Genomic DNA, 16,344 nt, shown 5'->3' with positions numbered 1-16,344 from the left:
TCCCGGTTTTCCTTCCTCCTGGAGGGAATTTTTTGAGGATAGATATATATATATATATCAATCAACCGATTTCACCGCGCTGAAGCAGGTACGCTGTTGGAAGACTTGGTAAGACAGCACGAACATGCAAGCTGCCAGCGCAACCCACTGTGGAATTTATTTTAAAAGAAGCAAGTACAAGGCGGCTCACTTGGGGAAGATAGCACACACCACAACTTCCAGCAGGCCATGCGAGTGGCCACGCCCACAGAGGCAGGAAGAATATTTAAATAATGGTGATTGTGAACACTGCCTGAAATTTGCCTTCTGATTGCCGTAGCCCCTGATGAAGTGTTCTACATGAAACGCGTTGGGCAGGTGAACTTATGCTGCGAGGCAACTCATTGATTCGAAGCCTGTGTGCCTTCCTACGAATAAATGGCTAATCTTTACCTACCTGGTGTGGTCCTTCCTATTGCAGGCAACTGTGAGGTGTTTGATATATATATATATATATATATATTCAACAATCCAGTTCAAGCTGTTTATGAAGAGGCGCTGACTCCGTGGGAGATTCGTCAAAGAAAAATATTTATTTACAGCAAATGGCCAAACGCGTTTCGACGGACTCGCCGCCTTGGTCACTGAACACAGGTACAGCACAATTACCACGTTATTTAAATCCTTTGTTGCCATAGTTACCCAACCAATTGGTAATAGACATAGAAAAAATTTTCATTTTATCAACAAGAAAAGAAAAAGATACACAATTCAAACACGAGTAAAATACTCAAACATTAGAACTTGCATATTGTCGACTACAAAGAATACAACTATGTAAATTTTTACCCCAGTGGGTAGTGATAACATGTGGCTCCATTAGTCGAACTACTAACATTGGTTGAGAGACAACATAAAAGAAAGTAACGCATATCTACATGTCTAAGGTGCTGCCTGTGTCGGTGGAGTGGATAAGGACAGAGAGGAGTAGAACCCATAATTTTCTAAAATAACTTGAGTTAAAGTACAATACTTATTGCAGATGTACACTTAAAGCTTCATCAGCGTTCAATCCTGTAGGGATTTTGCTGTCTAGTAGCATTATGTACCTTGATTCCAATTTACGTAAAGACAACAATCTATTCCCTCCCCTGTTGTTCTTAGGGATGTTGTCTATTACAAAAAATGTAAGGTCTTCACTTCTGCCATTGTGTATGGTGTTTATGTGTCGGGCCACTTGATAAGTTGGATCATCCTTGTTAATGGCACGTAGATGCTGCAGTATTCTTACGTGAACTTGGTGAATGGTACTACCTACGTAGAATTTATTGCAGGTACACCTTAAGACATAAACAGCAAAATCGGTTTTACAAGTGTAATTGCTGCGGATTTCAAACGGAGTGTTCCTGAATGGTAGTGTAAGGCTGCGGGTGTTAATACCATACTTGCATGCCTTACATTTAGCGCACTTGAAAAATCCATTTTGCGGTTTAAGCCATTCAGTTTTGGCACTCGCTCTAGGGGAGTTACAGACAAGTTCTTGGCGCATAGATTTGGCCCGTCTAAATGTAATTTGCGGGGATTTTTTACATAACTCGCCTATTACGGGATCATTCCGTACTGATGGCCAATGTCTAAGCAGTATTTTTCTTAGATTATTATGATAGAGATTATAGCCAGTGATGAGTCTGGGGGGTGTCTTTTTGTGATAATCTCCTGTCTCTTATGACGTTTTCTTGTTGTCTGGTTTCAGTAGCTCTATTCTCTGGATTTTAGCACTTTTATTCTCTGCTTGAGTCAATATTTGTTCATTATATCCTCTATGACTAAGTCTAGTAAAGAGTTCTTTCTTAGCTTGATTGAAAGTGGTGACAGAGCTGCAATTTCTTTTCATCCTCAAACATTCCCCATATGGAATGTTGTGAATAAGTTTGTTCGGATGAAAACTACTTGCGTGTAGTATGGAGTTCCCTGATGTTAATTTTCTGAAGGTTTTTGTTTCTATCCTTTCATTCTTCTGGTATATTTCTAAATCTAGAAAATGAATCACCTCTTTACTTGTAGTGCATGTGAATTTTAAATTCAGATCATTTTTGTTTAGATCCATAGCAAATTTAATAGCAGATTCTTCCGTGCCTTCCCACAAAATAAAAATATCATCTATGTATCTGGTATACAGTTTGATGTTGTTTGACATTTCTTGTGGATATTGGTGCCTGAGTACCTGCTCCTCCCACCAGCCCATATGCAAATTAGCATAACTGGGGGCGAAGCAGGTACCCATGGCTGTACCTTGGATTTGTTTATAATACAACCTATCAAACAGAAAGAAATTATTGTTTAAACACCATTGTGTCATGTCCAATAACATGGCTGTGTGTTGGTAAAGTTCCATTTCCCTTTTGCTTAGAAAAAAGGTCATGGCGTTCAAACCGTCTTTGTGCCTGATACTCGTGTACAAACTTTGTACATCCAACGTCAAACACATAATTGTCACTCCATTGATAGTTGTCAATTTTGTTCAAGAAGTCTCTAGTGTCTCCTATGTATGCTGGTAGACTCCGAACAAAGGGCTGAAGGAAGTGATCAATGTACCTGCTCGTATTTTCAAATAGCCCTCCAATTGCTGAAATAATTGGTCTCCCAGGGGGACTGAGTGGATCTTTATGAATTTTTGGAATGAGATATAGTTCCGGTGTAACTGGGAAATCATTCTTTAAAAACTCCATCTCTTCTTTAGATAACAATCCCATTCTCTTCCAATCGTATAGTGCTACATGAAATCTTTCTTTTACTCCTGTCGAGTGTGTAGAGCTGATGCGACAGTAACAGTTGTGGTCCTGAAGTTGTTTCATTGCTTCTTGCTGATACATGTCCGTGGGCCACAGGACTATGTTGCCTCCTTTATCCGACCATCTAACCATAATGTCATTCCTGGTTTTAATCTTTTTCATTAGATTGTTGTATTCAAAGATATTTTTATTCAGACTTGTTCTGAACTGCTTGCTACTCATTATGGCTAGTTCTTTCAGATCTTTAATCACATTTTCTGAAAAAATGTCTATGCCGTCTCTGGGCATCATTGGTAGAAAGATTAATTTTGGTTTGAAGGGACTTTGCGTTTTTGAAAATATGTTTATATTTGAACCTGTGGCTGCATCAGTAGGAGATATCTGACTCATCTCTTGATTCAATTCTTCTAGATGTTGAAGAAGAGGCATGTCTGCTACTGTTAGAATATTAGTAGTGGTCTCTGTGCTTTCATTCGAGGGCATTAGTGTCTGATTCCTATTTATATTATAGAAATATTTGCACAATTTCAATTTCCTGATGTAGTGGAATAGATCTATTCTCGTCTGAGTGTAATCAAAATTTGTGACGGTACAATATGAGAGTCCTAATGATAGAATCTTTTTTTCTTTTTCTGTAATATCCATCTTGCTTAAATTGATCACTGTTATCTGATTCTTCTGATCCTTCTGTATGTTGGTTTTCCGGTCTTTTGCTGCACTTTTTCCCCACCTCCGGTTTTTCCTTCGCCTTGATTTTGTTTTTGTGTTTGTTGATTTTTCTGTGTTGGTTCTGGTCTTGACGTTCGTGGTCTGAGACTCATAATTCTTTCTAGACGTAAAAAACCAAACTCTTGGATTGGTGTGGGAGCATTCTGGATTGAGTCCTTAGCCATTGCACCTTCAGGATCAGATTCCAATTCAGAACTTAATTCCGACTCGCTTGGGTCACTCATTCTTGGGATGTTACTTGCCGATGTTGATAACTGTTGTCTTCTGATGTTATCAAATTTTTTTGAAAATGTGTAAATTCTTCCTTGGAGATAATCGTTCCTATCTCTTTGGAACTTCGTGGCTTTTCGTTCTTTTATGGTCTGTTCATGTTTGGATACCTTTGTTTCGATTTCCATTAGTAATTTAGTAACTTCATCCTGATTCTCTAATTCTTGCAGTTGCTTAAGGATTTGATTTATTCTTTCCATGAGTTTTTCACGATCACTTGCAGCGAATTTTATCAAAATTTGCAACATATTTTTCGATGACTGTGCGCTATTTTCCGCCCACATTTGTAGCATAGCGGGATCGGGGTTCTCATATGTCGGGGCGATGAAGATTCTCAAGCCCCTTGGAATGCGTCCAACATCCAAGTACCGCTGCAACGATTTACACTCCCACCATTTGGAGACCTCCATCTTCCTCAGTTTCTCTAGCTCATATGTAAGCCTCTTGACATCACTCACTGGTTGTAAATCTCTCGATATATTACTGCCAGTAGCTGAAGACCCACCAGTGTCTGCATCTCTGAAAATATCAAGGGCCTCTTCCTCCCGTTTTCTAACCCACTCCGCTGCCATCGCTGTAAATTATATGTCAGTCTTTGGCGCCCACTGCTCGCAATAAGAGTTTGCGAACTACCTTTCCCACAAGCCACTGTAAGGGATCGCGTAACGCGCACACCGCTCACTCACAGGCTTACCTGAGAACCCGGATTGCCCTCCAGCGACCTCGGGGCTCGGCTTGCCTGTTTCCGTGAGAGTGCACTGAAAACGCTTCGTTCCCGTATCTTTCGGCTCGTCAGGGGGCTCTTCGAATTCCTTGACTCCAAAGAAATACCATTGCGTGCACCGGTAACCGAAGAGCTCCAGAACAAGGAGGGTCAGCGTGTGAGATCCCGGCCGGTCTCTGTAAATTCAACAATCCAGTTCAAGCTGTTTATGAAGAGGCGCTGACTCCGTGGGAGATTCGTCAAAGAAAAATATTTATTTACAGCAAATGGCCAAACGCGTTTCGACGGACTCGCCGCCTTGGTCACTGAACACAGGTACAGCACAATTACCACGTTATTTAAATCCTTTGTTGCCATAGTTACCCAACCAATTGGTAATAGACATAGAAAAAATTTTCATTTTATCAACAAGAAAAGAAAAAGATACACAATTCAAACACGAGTAAAATACTCAAACATTAGAACTTGCATATTGTCGACTACAAAGAATACAACTATGTATATATATAAACGCTACAACTGCCCGAACAGTGAGAAGCACTCTAACACCGGCACTGACTTCAAGTCCTTTATTAGGTACAAGTGCCGGTGTTAGAGTGCTTCTCACTGTTCGGGCAGTTGTAGCGTTATATATATATATATATATCTATATATCCCAAAATTTGGCCTCAAAGACGAAGATGCACTCAGTTGCAGACAAACTTTGCCAAGTTATTTTATTATTGAGGCAAAACCGGCATTAACATCAAGGTTTGTTGGTCTCTCTCTCTCTCTTTCTCTCTCTTTCTCTCTCTTTCTCTCTCTTTCTCTCTCTTTCTCTCTCTTTCTCTCTCTTTCTCTCTCTTTCTCTCTCTTTCTCTCTCTTTCTCTCTCTTTCTCTCTCTTTCTCTCTCTTCATTCATTCACTGGTAAAAACACAGGTTACAGGAACATTATAGTTAGGGGCTGACATTTCACTCGTACAAAACCAGAGAAATTCAGCCATTATAGTTAGCTGAGCTAACTATAACTTTTATATCTGCACACACATATATATAATGTGTGTAAACATCATAGGAAATTCAGAATATTGTAAACAGTGTCTGTCCTGTCTGTAATGTAATGTTCCCACTGGACGTTTTTAACTCAGACGATTGAATATTTTCTTACTAGTGAGGAGAGGGAGAGTTAATGAGCACTTTGTACTATGGGTTAGGCATTACGAGCTTGTCACTTCTCGTAGCTTTCATAAAATTAAATTAGAAAATCTATGGGAGCATTGAAGTGAAAGGTTACACTGAATGGTATTTATGACTACAGAGCTTTAAGTTTTGCAGTAGTGGATGGCACACCTTTTATTTAATGCTGTCATTGAGTGCTCTTTTCCATTTTATGGATGGATGGTTTTCTTCTTTTGCTTGGGTCTATTTCCAGGGTTGTATTGGCCTAAAGGGCAACCCGGGAGTGCCAGTTTGTCTGGCAGGTCAGTGTGTGGGCCAGGTTTTTGTTTGTTGTGGGACTGATTGAGTCTGGTGAGTCAGTTTTTAGGACTGTCTGATACAGTGCATGTGCTGGTGCTTGCAAGACATTTTGTTAGTTTACTGTGGGCTTAGAGCCCGCCCATTGCTGATCATTGTTTGGCTTCATAGTCATTCGCATTTCCTTGCTTGTCTTTGGATAGCTCGTGCGGGCTTCACTTTCTCTTCTTGTGTTTGTCCCTCCTGAGGAGCATGGCCCAAGTACTGGTGACCTTCCATTGCTCACACTTTTGGAATTACTTTTTTTTAAGTTTGTGCGCTACATAAGAGTTTGTGTTTACAGGCCGTCTGGCTCATGAGCTTCTTCTACCCCTTTCCCACTCAGTGATGCCTGCCCCCCTCCCACCCTCCTTTCCTTCCCTGTGTACTTGCTTGCTCCCTTCCTCCCTCACATCCATATCTGTGTTGTGGCTGACACCCTCCCTCCTGTCTGTCTGCGTGCTGTCCCTTGCCCCTCCTGCCTTCTCCTTGTTGCTCGCCCCCTTCTATCCTATCCCATTGCTTACCCCTTTTGCTCTGTCCCATAGTTTGCCCCCTTCCCAAGTTGCTGTGCTTGCCGCCTCCCAACCAAGCAAAAAAAAGCATTGGCAAAGCTAATGGATTTTTACTATGCAAACTATTAATTTTGTTCCTCAGATTTCTCCTGTCCCACCCTCCCACTAGCAATTTTAAAAAGTGCTATGATACAGCCTGTGCTGGACACATCATAGCACTTTTTATAAAAACTTTCAGCCATGTTGTACATTAGCCACATTGCTGTACAACATCGCAAAAAAGATTGACGAAGCCAATACCTCGCAAAGGCGCGATCTATGGGCTATGCAATAATCCAATAGCTATTACTGTTGATTTCCATGCTATTATTGCAAATATTCCCTGCAACAATCACAAATACATGCTGTTTCCCTTGCAAAACGCCTATACAGGGTGAGTTTACAATTTCAAAATTGAACCGGTTTGCAAATGATGTCCACTTTTGTAGCCATCTCGTTCACTAATGAGGACCAATTGTATTTGGGTACCCAGGCATGACTTATGTCCAAGTCTGACCGTGCTTGCTTGCCTTCCTTCTTAATGGCTCTGTATTATGATGTTGTTCTCATGTGTTTTGTTTGAATTAAGCATACCTTTTGGTTAATTAAACTGAACTTTTATTCATTGCATGCAGAAGGTGTTGCACAGGCCCACTGAAATGATGTATTTTTGCAGCTGCAACACTTTCTACATATGTTAGAAACTGGGTCTCTAGTTGGCAGACGTTCGCACCCTGTCCAAGTAGGGGCCACAATCCTAGTCGGGGTAAACTAGATATGCACTTTAAATTAACCTTCCTCATCCTCTGGTAGCTTGCCTTTACTTAAGAGGCACTGTGTAAAGTATTTGTGCAAAACAAACACATACCCACACTCCCCACACACGCACACACACTCCCTCCCCACACTCCACACACACACACACACACACACACACACACTCCCTTCCCACACTCCACACACACACAATCCCTCCCCACACCACACACACACACTCCCCACACTCACACACACACTCCCCACACACACACTCCCCACACACACACACTCCCCACACACACACACTCCCCACACACATACACTGCCCACACACGCTCCACACACTGCCCACACACGCTCCACACACTCCCCACACAGGTTTAGAAAAAGAGAGAATATTTATCTGACTAAAATAAGACCAAAACTTCAAAATCCTATAAGTAGAACTGGATTTGAGAATTTTTAAAGAATAGATGCAAAAACAGTGCTTTGAAGACAGTAGCTCTAAAAGGTCACTTGAGGTCATGAAGGACCGGGGTACACCCAAAGTTCAGGCTGACCGCAATGGAAGGCAGGCCATCTACTTGTCTCACGCAGGTCTTGCTGAAAAAGTACCTTTGATGGAGCAAAGCCTCGACGCTGAGGGCATGATGGGTTGATCTTTTCCACGCAGTCAGGTCACCGCATCATCGATCCCTAAGATGCACACAATGCTTCATTGTAGAACTGCACAGTGTCATCATCACAGCTGCAGAACCTACTTCTGAGGCCCAGGACTGGAGGGGACATGTCACTCAAGGGTAGGACTCACAGATGTCAGAGCGCAGCAAAATTGTTGGAAGTCTTTTGTGTCCTTAGACTTCAGAAAACAGGAAGCTAGCCAACAAGTCCTTGAAGTCACTCTGGGTTCAAGTGAGATTGGTCCCGTTCTTGTTCTCAACAGGGCAGAGATGAGCAGGCTGCAACCGGTTAGATCCTCTGGCCCCAGGCTCCTTCCTTAGATTTCTTGTGACCAAAGAAATCTGTCATTGTACGCTCTAGATGTCCTTACCTGGTTCTACAAATGTAATATTGTGAAGCTATTCTATGAATCACTATGTGTGTTAAACCAAAAGTTTTAAACTGAATGGATTTATCCAATTTGTTTTTTATAGACTTACTTAGGAGTATAACAACATTTACTCATACCTCAAAGTTTACATTGTACTTAATATATTGTCTATGTTTATGGCCCATTAGTTCACATCCACGATAAAAAGGGATATAGGGGGAAATGTGAAGATAAATGACCCATCAAAGCCAGCTCAGTACATGTGCGCCTTCCACAGTTGTTCTAACACTATTTCCATATAGGGTGAATTGGATGTGCGTGCCAACATAATCTACCCCTTGTATGGTGCAATCACAGTATCACTGTAAGGAACATCTACAGTTCCATTTGAAATACTGATTCTTCAGTATTTTTGCTAGGTAAGACCTTAATGGGACCCATATGCCTTTGGGCTTAGAGGTATGAAAGCTGTAGTGCTGCATATGTCTCTGTTCTATCATTACACATGACTAGATCTAATAATCGGCTCCAGTGTTTGGGTAAAATGCTCCTACACCATCGTGACATGCACTTATTCAATTGTAGTGCTATTTCCGTGATTAGTCTGTCTGCAGGTGATCAACTTGACATAACTCAGTCTAGCGGTCACCGGCAAAAGCTTAACTCCGCAGTCATGCTCCAGATAGTTCGGATGATCTTGCCTCTGTAGTCAAAAACAGATTGGGGGGGGGGGCGGCTAAGATAAGGCCAAATGAAGAAACCCTCGCATGTGCTGCCCTACACCTCGAACAAGGATGTGGCCTTGCGGAATCTGTTCTATGCTGTTTTTAGGGCGTAAAATATACTAATGAAGGAACTAAAAATGAAGTAACTTATGTTTTTATATTTCTTGGAGACCATCTTAGTCAGGCAACAGCATTGAGCCTCAGTTCCAGCATGGGCAGCAGGTTTGTGGGGGGGGTGAGGGGGGTGGGAGAGAACACCAGACGACACACCCAACAACCCTAGCCAGCATCACTGAAAGCAACCCCAGGTTTCCGGGCAGCATCTTTCCCGGTCGGGTCCTTTACTGCACCTGTAGGCCTTGCACATCTGGAATCGGATCACTGAGAAGCCAACAAGCATAGGCGCCGACACCATTGCTTCATTGGGGGGCATTGACCAGGCAAAAGTGGGATGCGCACGCGCCTTCCCGTCTTGGTAGGCATGCCGTGAGTGTTGCTTCAACCCCACTGATGGACCCCAGACGGTATGGGGCCCCACCCACAACAGCTGTGAACATGGGACAGCTTCCCCCCACCAACTTCTCATACCTATTGTCTGGACTTCTCATGCACCAGGCCTTAAAGGAGGAGGGTGAGTAGGGATGCAGTGTTGTGCTATGCGACCATCCTTGCTGCCAGCGTACCCAAGCCCTTTTAAGCTGAATGCTTAGGTTCACCCCCAGCCAATGCAATTTGCACTGCACTTGTGAAATATTTATGCTGTTTTGGGTAGTTTGAAAACTGCTCCAAATACAGAAACTGAAGTGTCTTTAGCTTTTCCTTCAGAGTCCCGGCCAATAGATTAACCATAGTCTAGCCTGGCTTTTGGCATGGATATACCCAATGATCTCCATCAGCCTTGTTACAAGCAATGATTTGTTCCTACCTTCAGAAATTATTTCTTGGGTGCAGCAGCCCTTTATTTTGTTTTGACTTCCAATACTGTAATTTTGTTCACATCTTTATCTTGGGAGGGAAGGAAGGCAAGGTTCCCCAAACCTAAGCCAAGATTTATGAGCAGGTGATCCTAGGGCTGAAAATAGAGATTCAATTTCAGTGAGGAGTGTTCCGAACTTTGCAGAACCCCTTGTTCCACTGTCAGAAATTGGGATGGAAATGTCCCCTGCAGGGTAAATGAACATTCATCCCTGTCCTGAGTCACCCAACTGCACTTAATCTGGCATCTTGGCTTTCTTTTGGGCCAGCAAACATGAAATCATGCATACGAGTTGAGGCCCAGGCCTGAAATGACCATGAGAACCTGTCCCTATCTCTGAGGCCAAGGAGGAGGGTGCCCAAATCAAATTCTCTAAATTGACACAAAACTATTCCATCTGTGTATTTGGTCATGCACAGTGAGTAATGGTGACAGCATACCGTTTTTAATTCGATAATGTTTGAACAGGCCTTTTCACTGGTTCCAGTAAGAACGCAATGGCCACAGGCCCTCTTGGGCAAAAGTTCAGGTTCTGTGTCATGCCCATATTCTGTGGTGACATCCCATTGTAGATATTGAATGCGTGCTGTGTTGACGCTTTCTCAGTTAATTGATAAGATGGAGATAAAGCACTTTTGCAGGATAAGGGACATTGTCCTCAAGAATAGATGAAGAAATGTGTCCCTAAAGATTAGATTCAAATAGCATTTTCAAATAGCAATCCATTAAATAAGGATTGCGTCTCGATATCAATAAGTTACAAATCCATGAAGTTTATTAAAATGTTAGTGCTTTACAGAAAGCAAAAATAGAATCAAAGTCGGACAAAATTTATAATCTGTTTGAGGGAATTGGCATAAGGCTGAAATCTATTTCCATGAAGACTAGCTGCATTTGGATAAATAGATTCTGCATGAGAAAAATCTGGACAAGTGAAACTGTTTCTTGCAAACTCGAGGTCATCATAGACTTGTGTTTTAATGTTATCAAACTCGACTTCATCTCTTCGCCAAGTTAGTCCCTCCTTATAACAAATTGCTTCTAAAATGTAACAAACTGCTTCTAAAAAGTTAAGAGAACAAAACGACTTACTTTTTAAATATATTTGAAGCGTGGTAGACTACCGTAGTTTTGTTTGGACATCTTTTGTTATTTGCCCTATTTGGCATATAGCGGCAAACTCTACTTTTTCTCATTCGGAGAAGGGTGTCTTGTCTATTAGACTTCAGTCGATGGCACCAAAGTTCTAGTCAAACTCCCTGTGTTCCTGGACCAAAATAACAATGTCTGCAACTATTGGTAACCCTCAGCTGTCTACTGTTGAAGCTTAAAACTAGTTTTGATGTAAAGAAGAAAATCTACCTCAGCAATATACTATTTTAAAGGTATAATCCAATGCATTGTTTTTCAAAAACATCCTACTGCGGCAAAAGCATAAGAATCTTGGAGCCCTTTTACATAAGCTGTTATCAACCAAGAAACACATCACACACATTACAAAGTTATCAGTTTTTATCTGTTCAGAGCTACATTAACCTATTTGCCTTAATCCCACTGGCATGAGACCAAATGATTGAGTCAGTCGCCAACTCTAGATTAGTGCATACAACTCTACCACTTTGTCTTGGGATCACAAAAATAATGTCCAAGCTTCAGCTAGGTCTAAAGTTTAGTAAAGATTCATGATCTAGATCTGTAGACTTGACCATGTATTTCAGTCTTCAACTATTTGCCAGCACACTTTACGTGTTAATAATTGAGTTCAGAATCGAATACAAATTTCTCTATACATAATCTTTAAAGCTTTTCCACACCTAGCTCACCAGTACCATTAACAAGAAACTAATTTCTCCAAAATAATTTTATCTCTAACATTTTGAGAGAAGAGTTGCACGTGACTGTCCTTGTTTTATTATTTTAGCTCATTGGCTTTTACCAACACGCTTGGAATCTACTTCTGTTGTGTCGGCAAGGGCAGAGCATGCCAGGTTTCCGACCCTTTAGGTAACCATGTTCTCTGAGTCCGCTTTCAGGTCTGCAAGTGATTAATTGGCTCCTTTACATCCAAACGCGATATTGCATAAAGTGCGCTATGTGTTGTCACTTCAGTTTTGACCGTGCTTGGAACGCGTGTATTTAAATGAAAGGTTTTGATATCTATTTTGTGTTTTTCAGTTGAGTATGGAGGTGCCGGCATGGGATACTTGGAGCACTGCATAGTAGTGGAGGAAATGTCTCGTGCCTCCGGAGCGATTGCCCTCAGCTATGCCGCTCACTCAAACCTTTGTGTCAACCAGTTAGCCCGAAATGGCAATGAAGCCCAGAAAGAGAAATACTTGCCCAAGGTAAAGTGTATGTGGTCCCTGTTGTGGTCGCTATGGAGACTTGGCTGTGCTTGTATTAAATCCGTCTCACAAGAAACTGAAATGTGAACCCGTGGGTGAGAAGAAAGACCCAGAATGGTAGGAGTTTGTGAGATTTAACCTATGGTGGTGATCTAACCTACCTGTAAATCGAATTTCTATTAAGTTGATGCGAGTGTAAACCATTATAGTTTTTAATTAATAATGACATTATAAAAACTCATTCTCTTTAAGCTATTCCTCTGTTGTCTGCACGTGAAACCCAAGCATTCCTGAATACGCTTCTCTTAGACAGCAGGGGTATCTTCCTCTTGGACTGGTCCACTCTGCCTTTGTCAGCACATTGGTGAGCACATTCTCCATGGATGTCTGTGTCATGGAGCCTGTATTTGTCCAGCACAGTGATGCAGACAACAGAAAAGTGTTGCCCGACTTGGACTTTGCATTACTTTGTGGCAGTTAGTGGTTGATGCATTGCAGGTCACCACCAACTCAAGGGTGCTTGACTGGGTACCAAGGATGTACAGCCGCACATGTTCCATCTTATAGATACGCAGATATTGCCACTTGCTGTTGCACTTCAGTCTGCAAGCATTGGCATGTTTATGTGGTCCAGAGCGGGGAATTAAAGTTATGTCTCGCAGATCACCGAACCAGGCCAAGTGTAGGACGTTCTTGGGAACAGTGTGCACAGTATCTGTGTATCCCGTGTGATTGATTGATCCTTGTTTTCTGGAGAGTCATGGTAGTGTCTTTTACATTTGTTTTGCCATTCTGACCGGGCACATAAACTGCTGGTTATGGCACACAGTGTGCTTCATTGGGTTATCGCAATGTAGGCTTTCTAGGTCCTCAAATTTGAATGGCAGGACTTTGATTTACACCACGTATGCTATGTCCCTATAGTGTGTGCACCCATACCTTGACCAGGTGTGTCCGTAGCACCCACCAGTCCCACAGGGAGGAGGGCTGTTGTGTTGGGCCTCTGGCCCGCATTACATAATCGGTAGACACAGACACCAGGCGAGGTAGTGCAGTAACTGGCCACGAGCACGTGCACTCGGGCTCTTTTATTGACGGGGCCACGTCACTCGTGACACCCGTGATGGATGGGTGTGGGGTGCAGTGTGTCCAGCCCTCGAGGGAGTGGCTGGGATTACAGCTTCCTGTTGAGACACTAGAACGTGTCTCGCAGGACACTACATTCCTCCCCAACTTTATTGAAGGACAAAACAAAGAGTCAAGTCCAACCTGTGGGGGAAAACACAGTTGATGAAATACCACAGGGTCCATCAGCTTCTCGAGTCAGGTGGCAGGACGACATCAGACGTTGGCTGGTGACCTTGGCTTGCGCAGAACCTTCTCCGCGGGCACTCGTAGTTTAACCTGAGGGACTCAGGGCACGACCGCTGGCTTGGAGACGTCCGCTGCCTACCGTCCGTTCGCTGACAATGACGGGTCTTGCATGGCTTCCTCTTGGCTGACGTCGGTGATGGTCTGTGGTGAGATCTACTAGTTCTTTTGATGGGCTGCGTCATGGCCATGGACGGGGTCTGACGTGAAAGTTCACGGAGGTGTTGCTGGACCGACTGTCCCTGTGGAACGCTTGGCTATGATCGGTACCTTGTCGGTGGGGCAATGTCTCTTCTCGCTCTCCCGCCTGGGGAGGCCCGTCGTCGGGGTTGCTGCGGGACTGTAGGAAGGCTGCGCCGGAGCCGCTGCTTGTGTGCCGTCTGGGGGCAGCTGCAGGACCGCCGAGGAGCCGTTGCTTGGTCGCACACACGACCCTCACGGGTGGATGAGTCTTGGCCAAGACTTGCACTCGCTGCCGCGGTTCCGGTGTAGGCCAGGTTCACAGGAGGTTTTGGGTTCCATTTAGTCGGCTTGTGTGGCAACGGTTTCGGACTCCAGTCCATCGGTACTCAGGGAGTGGTGCTTGACGCATGTGCCGATGGCTGGCGTGGGTGACGGTTGCCAGCCATGTGGTGACTCGGAATGACAGGTGTTGGTGACTTGCTGGGAGAGTTCGGACGTCAGGATGGACCTGGGCAGCCACGTGCTTCCGCCTTGCTGATGTTGAGTGTCCATGGCGGCTTAACACGTAGAGTGTGTTGATCCTCTCTTGCCTGGCTTGGGGGCCACTGCCGACTCCATCTTGAGGCGGTGTGAGGACGGACACTCAGGGCAGATCTTCACCCATGGCATCTGCGGACAGGAGCAGGGATGCCCCTTGACTTGGACAGCCGACGCTTGGGGAGTGGCCGTTCACCTGAAGACGTGTTGTGGAGAGACGCGGTTTGCGACTGCTGCGGCTTACGTTCAGTTCTCCTGTGAGGCTGTGTCCAGGGACGGTGGTCCGCCTTGGTGGCTGTCCGATGTGTCGGGGTGAGCTCTTGGCTTGCTGTGAGTCCCCGGCCTTCTCCTTTTTCCGGTCTGTTCAGTCTACCTGTGTCTTCCGGTTTTTCAGGGTGACAGGGCTGTCACTTTTCTTTCTTCGAGGGCGTTGTGCTTGGACCTCGAGGCGGCGCTGTCACGGCGCCGGCTTCTGCCTTCACTCCGGCGCGCTCCTTGCTTGCTGGGCGACGTGACGTCCCGTCGCGTGTCGCTGGCGTTGGAGCTCCTGTTGCTGTGGCGGCCGCCACGTGGAGTGTGCGACTCCTTCCTTGCCTGTCGTGGGTCACCGCCGACTCCATCTTGAGGCTGTGTTGAGGAGGACACTGTGACGCTTTCGGCCCGCTAAGGGTGCGACTCCTCTCCTGCCTGTTGTGGGTCACCGCCGACTCCATCTTGAGGCAGTGTTGAGGAGGACCTCGTTGTTTTCGGCCCACTGCGGGGCTGCGGGTGCGACTCCTTCCTTGCCTGTTGTGGGTCACCGCCGACTCCATCTTGGGGCTGTGTGGAGGAGGACCCTGTGTTGCTTTCAGCCCACTGCGGGGCTTCGCTGGTGCAGTGGGGACGTGGTCGCTCTCTGTGCTGCATTCAGCTGTGTTCTGTTGCGGAGATGCTTCTATCTCCCGGGCGCCTGCCCGTGTTGTCGGATTCACTGGTGTGGCCTTCTGCGCGCGTCGGACTGCGTGCGCTCCACCTTCGGCGTTCTCTTCGGACAGCTTGCGTGCCTGTGTTGTAGCTTGCGATTGTACCTGACCACCAGTAGGAGCGGATGATGCCACCTCTTCACCAGCGGTGGCGTTGGGCAGCCACGTGTGGTGAATGCTCTGCACCAGTCTTTCTCACGCTGTTGCTGGGGCAGTTCCCTGGAGACGTCGCTGTCTTAGCTGGTCGTCCATTCTTGCTAGTGGTGGCTGTCCGTGTGTAGCTCTAAGTCTCTTGTAGCTGCTTGCGGGGTTTGTCAGTCTCTCACCGCACCTTGCAGAGGTGGCAGGCAGTGCTTTTGCCTATATGACGCTGGTTTGCGCTGGTGCAGCTTGAGGCAATTTGGGGCTCTTGAGTGTGGTGGCTACCTGGAGACTTTACTGTCTTCGAAGGTGCCCTTGCTGCACTCACTTGCAGGGTGCAGAGGGCCACTTCATGGGTTTTCTTCTCTGAGGGCCCGTCTTGCTGTGCCTAGTGCAGTCCATCTCAGCAACTGGGCGTGAGCAGCTAGTCTTCCTGGTGGTGGCAGTGCGCACTCTGGGACCTGTTGACTGCTGTTGCCGGCCGGTTAGTAGGATGCTGGGCTGTGCTCTAGTACTGCTGGTCTGTGGGGTGTAAAGTAACCGCACATGTCACGGGTCTGCCACTCTCGCCTGCTGATGTCGGCCGCGGTGGAAAGTCAGTGCGCGTCATGTGGTTTCTTATGTGGTTTTTTGAGATCTCCCCTTTTTCCAGCCGTAGCTGAATGGGCAGTAGCATATGGGACGCGGTTCTTACGCAGCCGGCCTCGCTTGTTGCTGTGCTGTGCAGAGGTGGCAAGCAGTGCGCTGTTC

The 16,344-nt window shown here is 45.2% G+C and overlaps 1 protein-coding gene across 1 annotated transcript in view; it reads left to right on the top strand.

Moving 5' to 3' along the window:
* Positions 1–16,344, top strand: part of IVD (isovaleryl-CoA dehydrogenase) — a 314,006-nt gene that overhangs the window by 155,687 nt on the left and 141,975 nt on the right. Inside the window, exon 4 of the mRNA XM_085626876.1 lies at positions 12,231–12,400. Within this exon, the coding sequence (XP_085483002.1) occupies positions 12,231–12,400 (170 nt within the window). The remainder of the gene's footprint in view (positions 1–12,230; positions 12,401–16,344) is intronic.

Source organism: Triturus cristatus, chromosome 9 (assembly GCF_964204655.1).
Source record: "Triturus cristatus chromosome 9, aTriCri1.1, whole genome shotgun sequence".
Taxonomy (NCBI): domain Eukaryota; kingdom Metazoa; phylum Chordata; class Amphibia; order Caudata; family Salamandridae; genus Triturus; species Triturus cristatus.
Note: the sequence above shows the minus strand (reverse complement) of the source record. Positions and strands in the feature narration are given on the sequence as shown.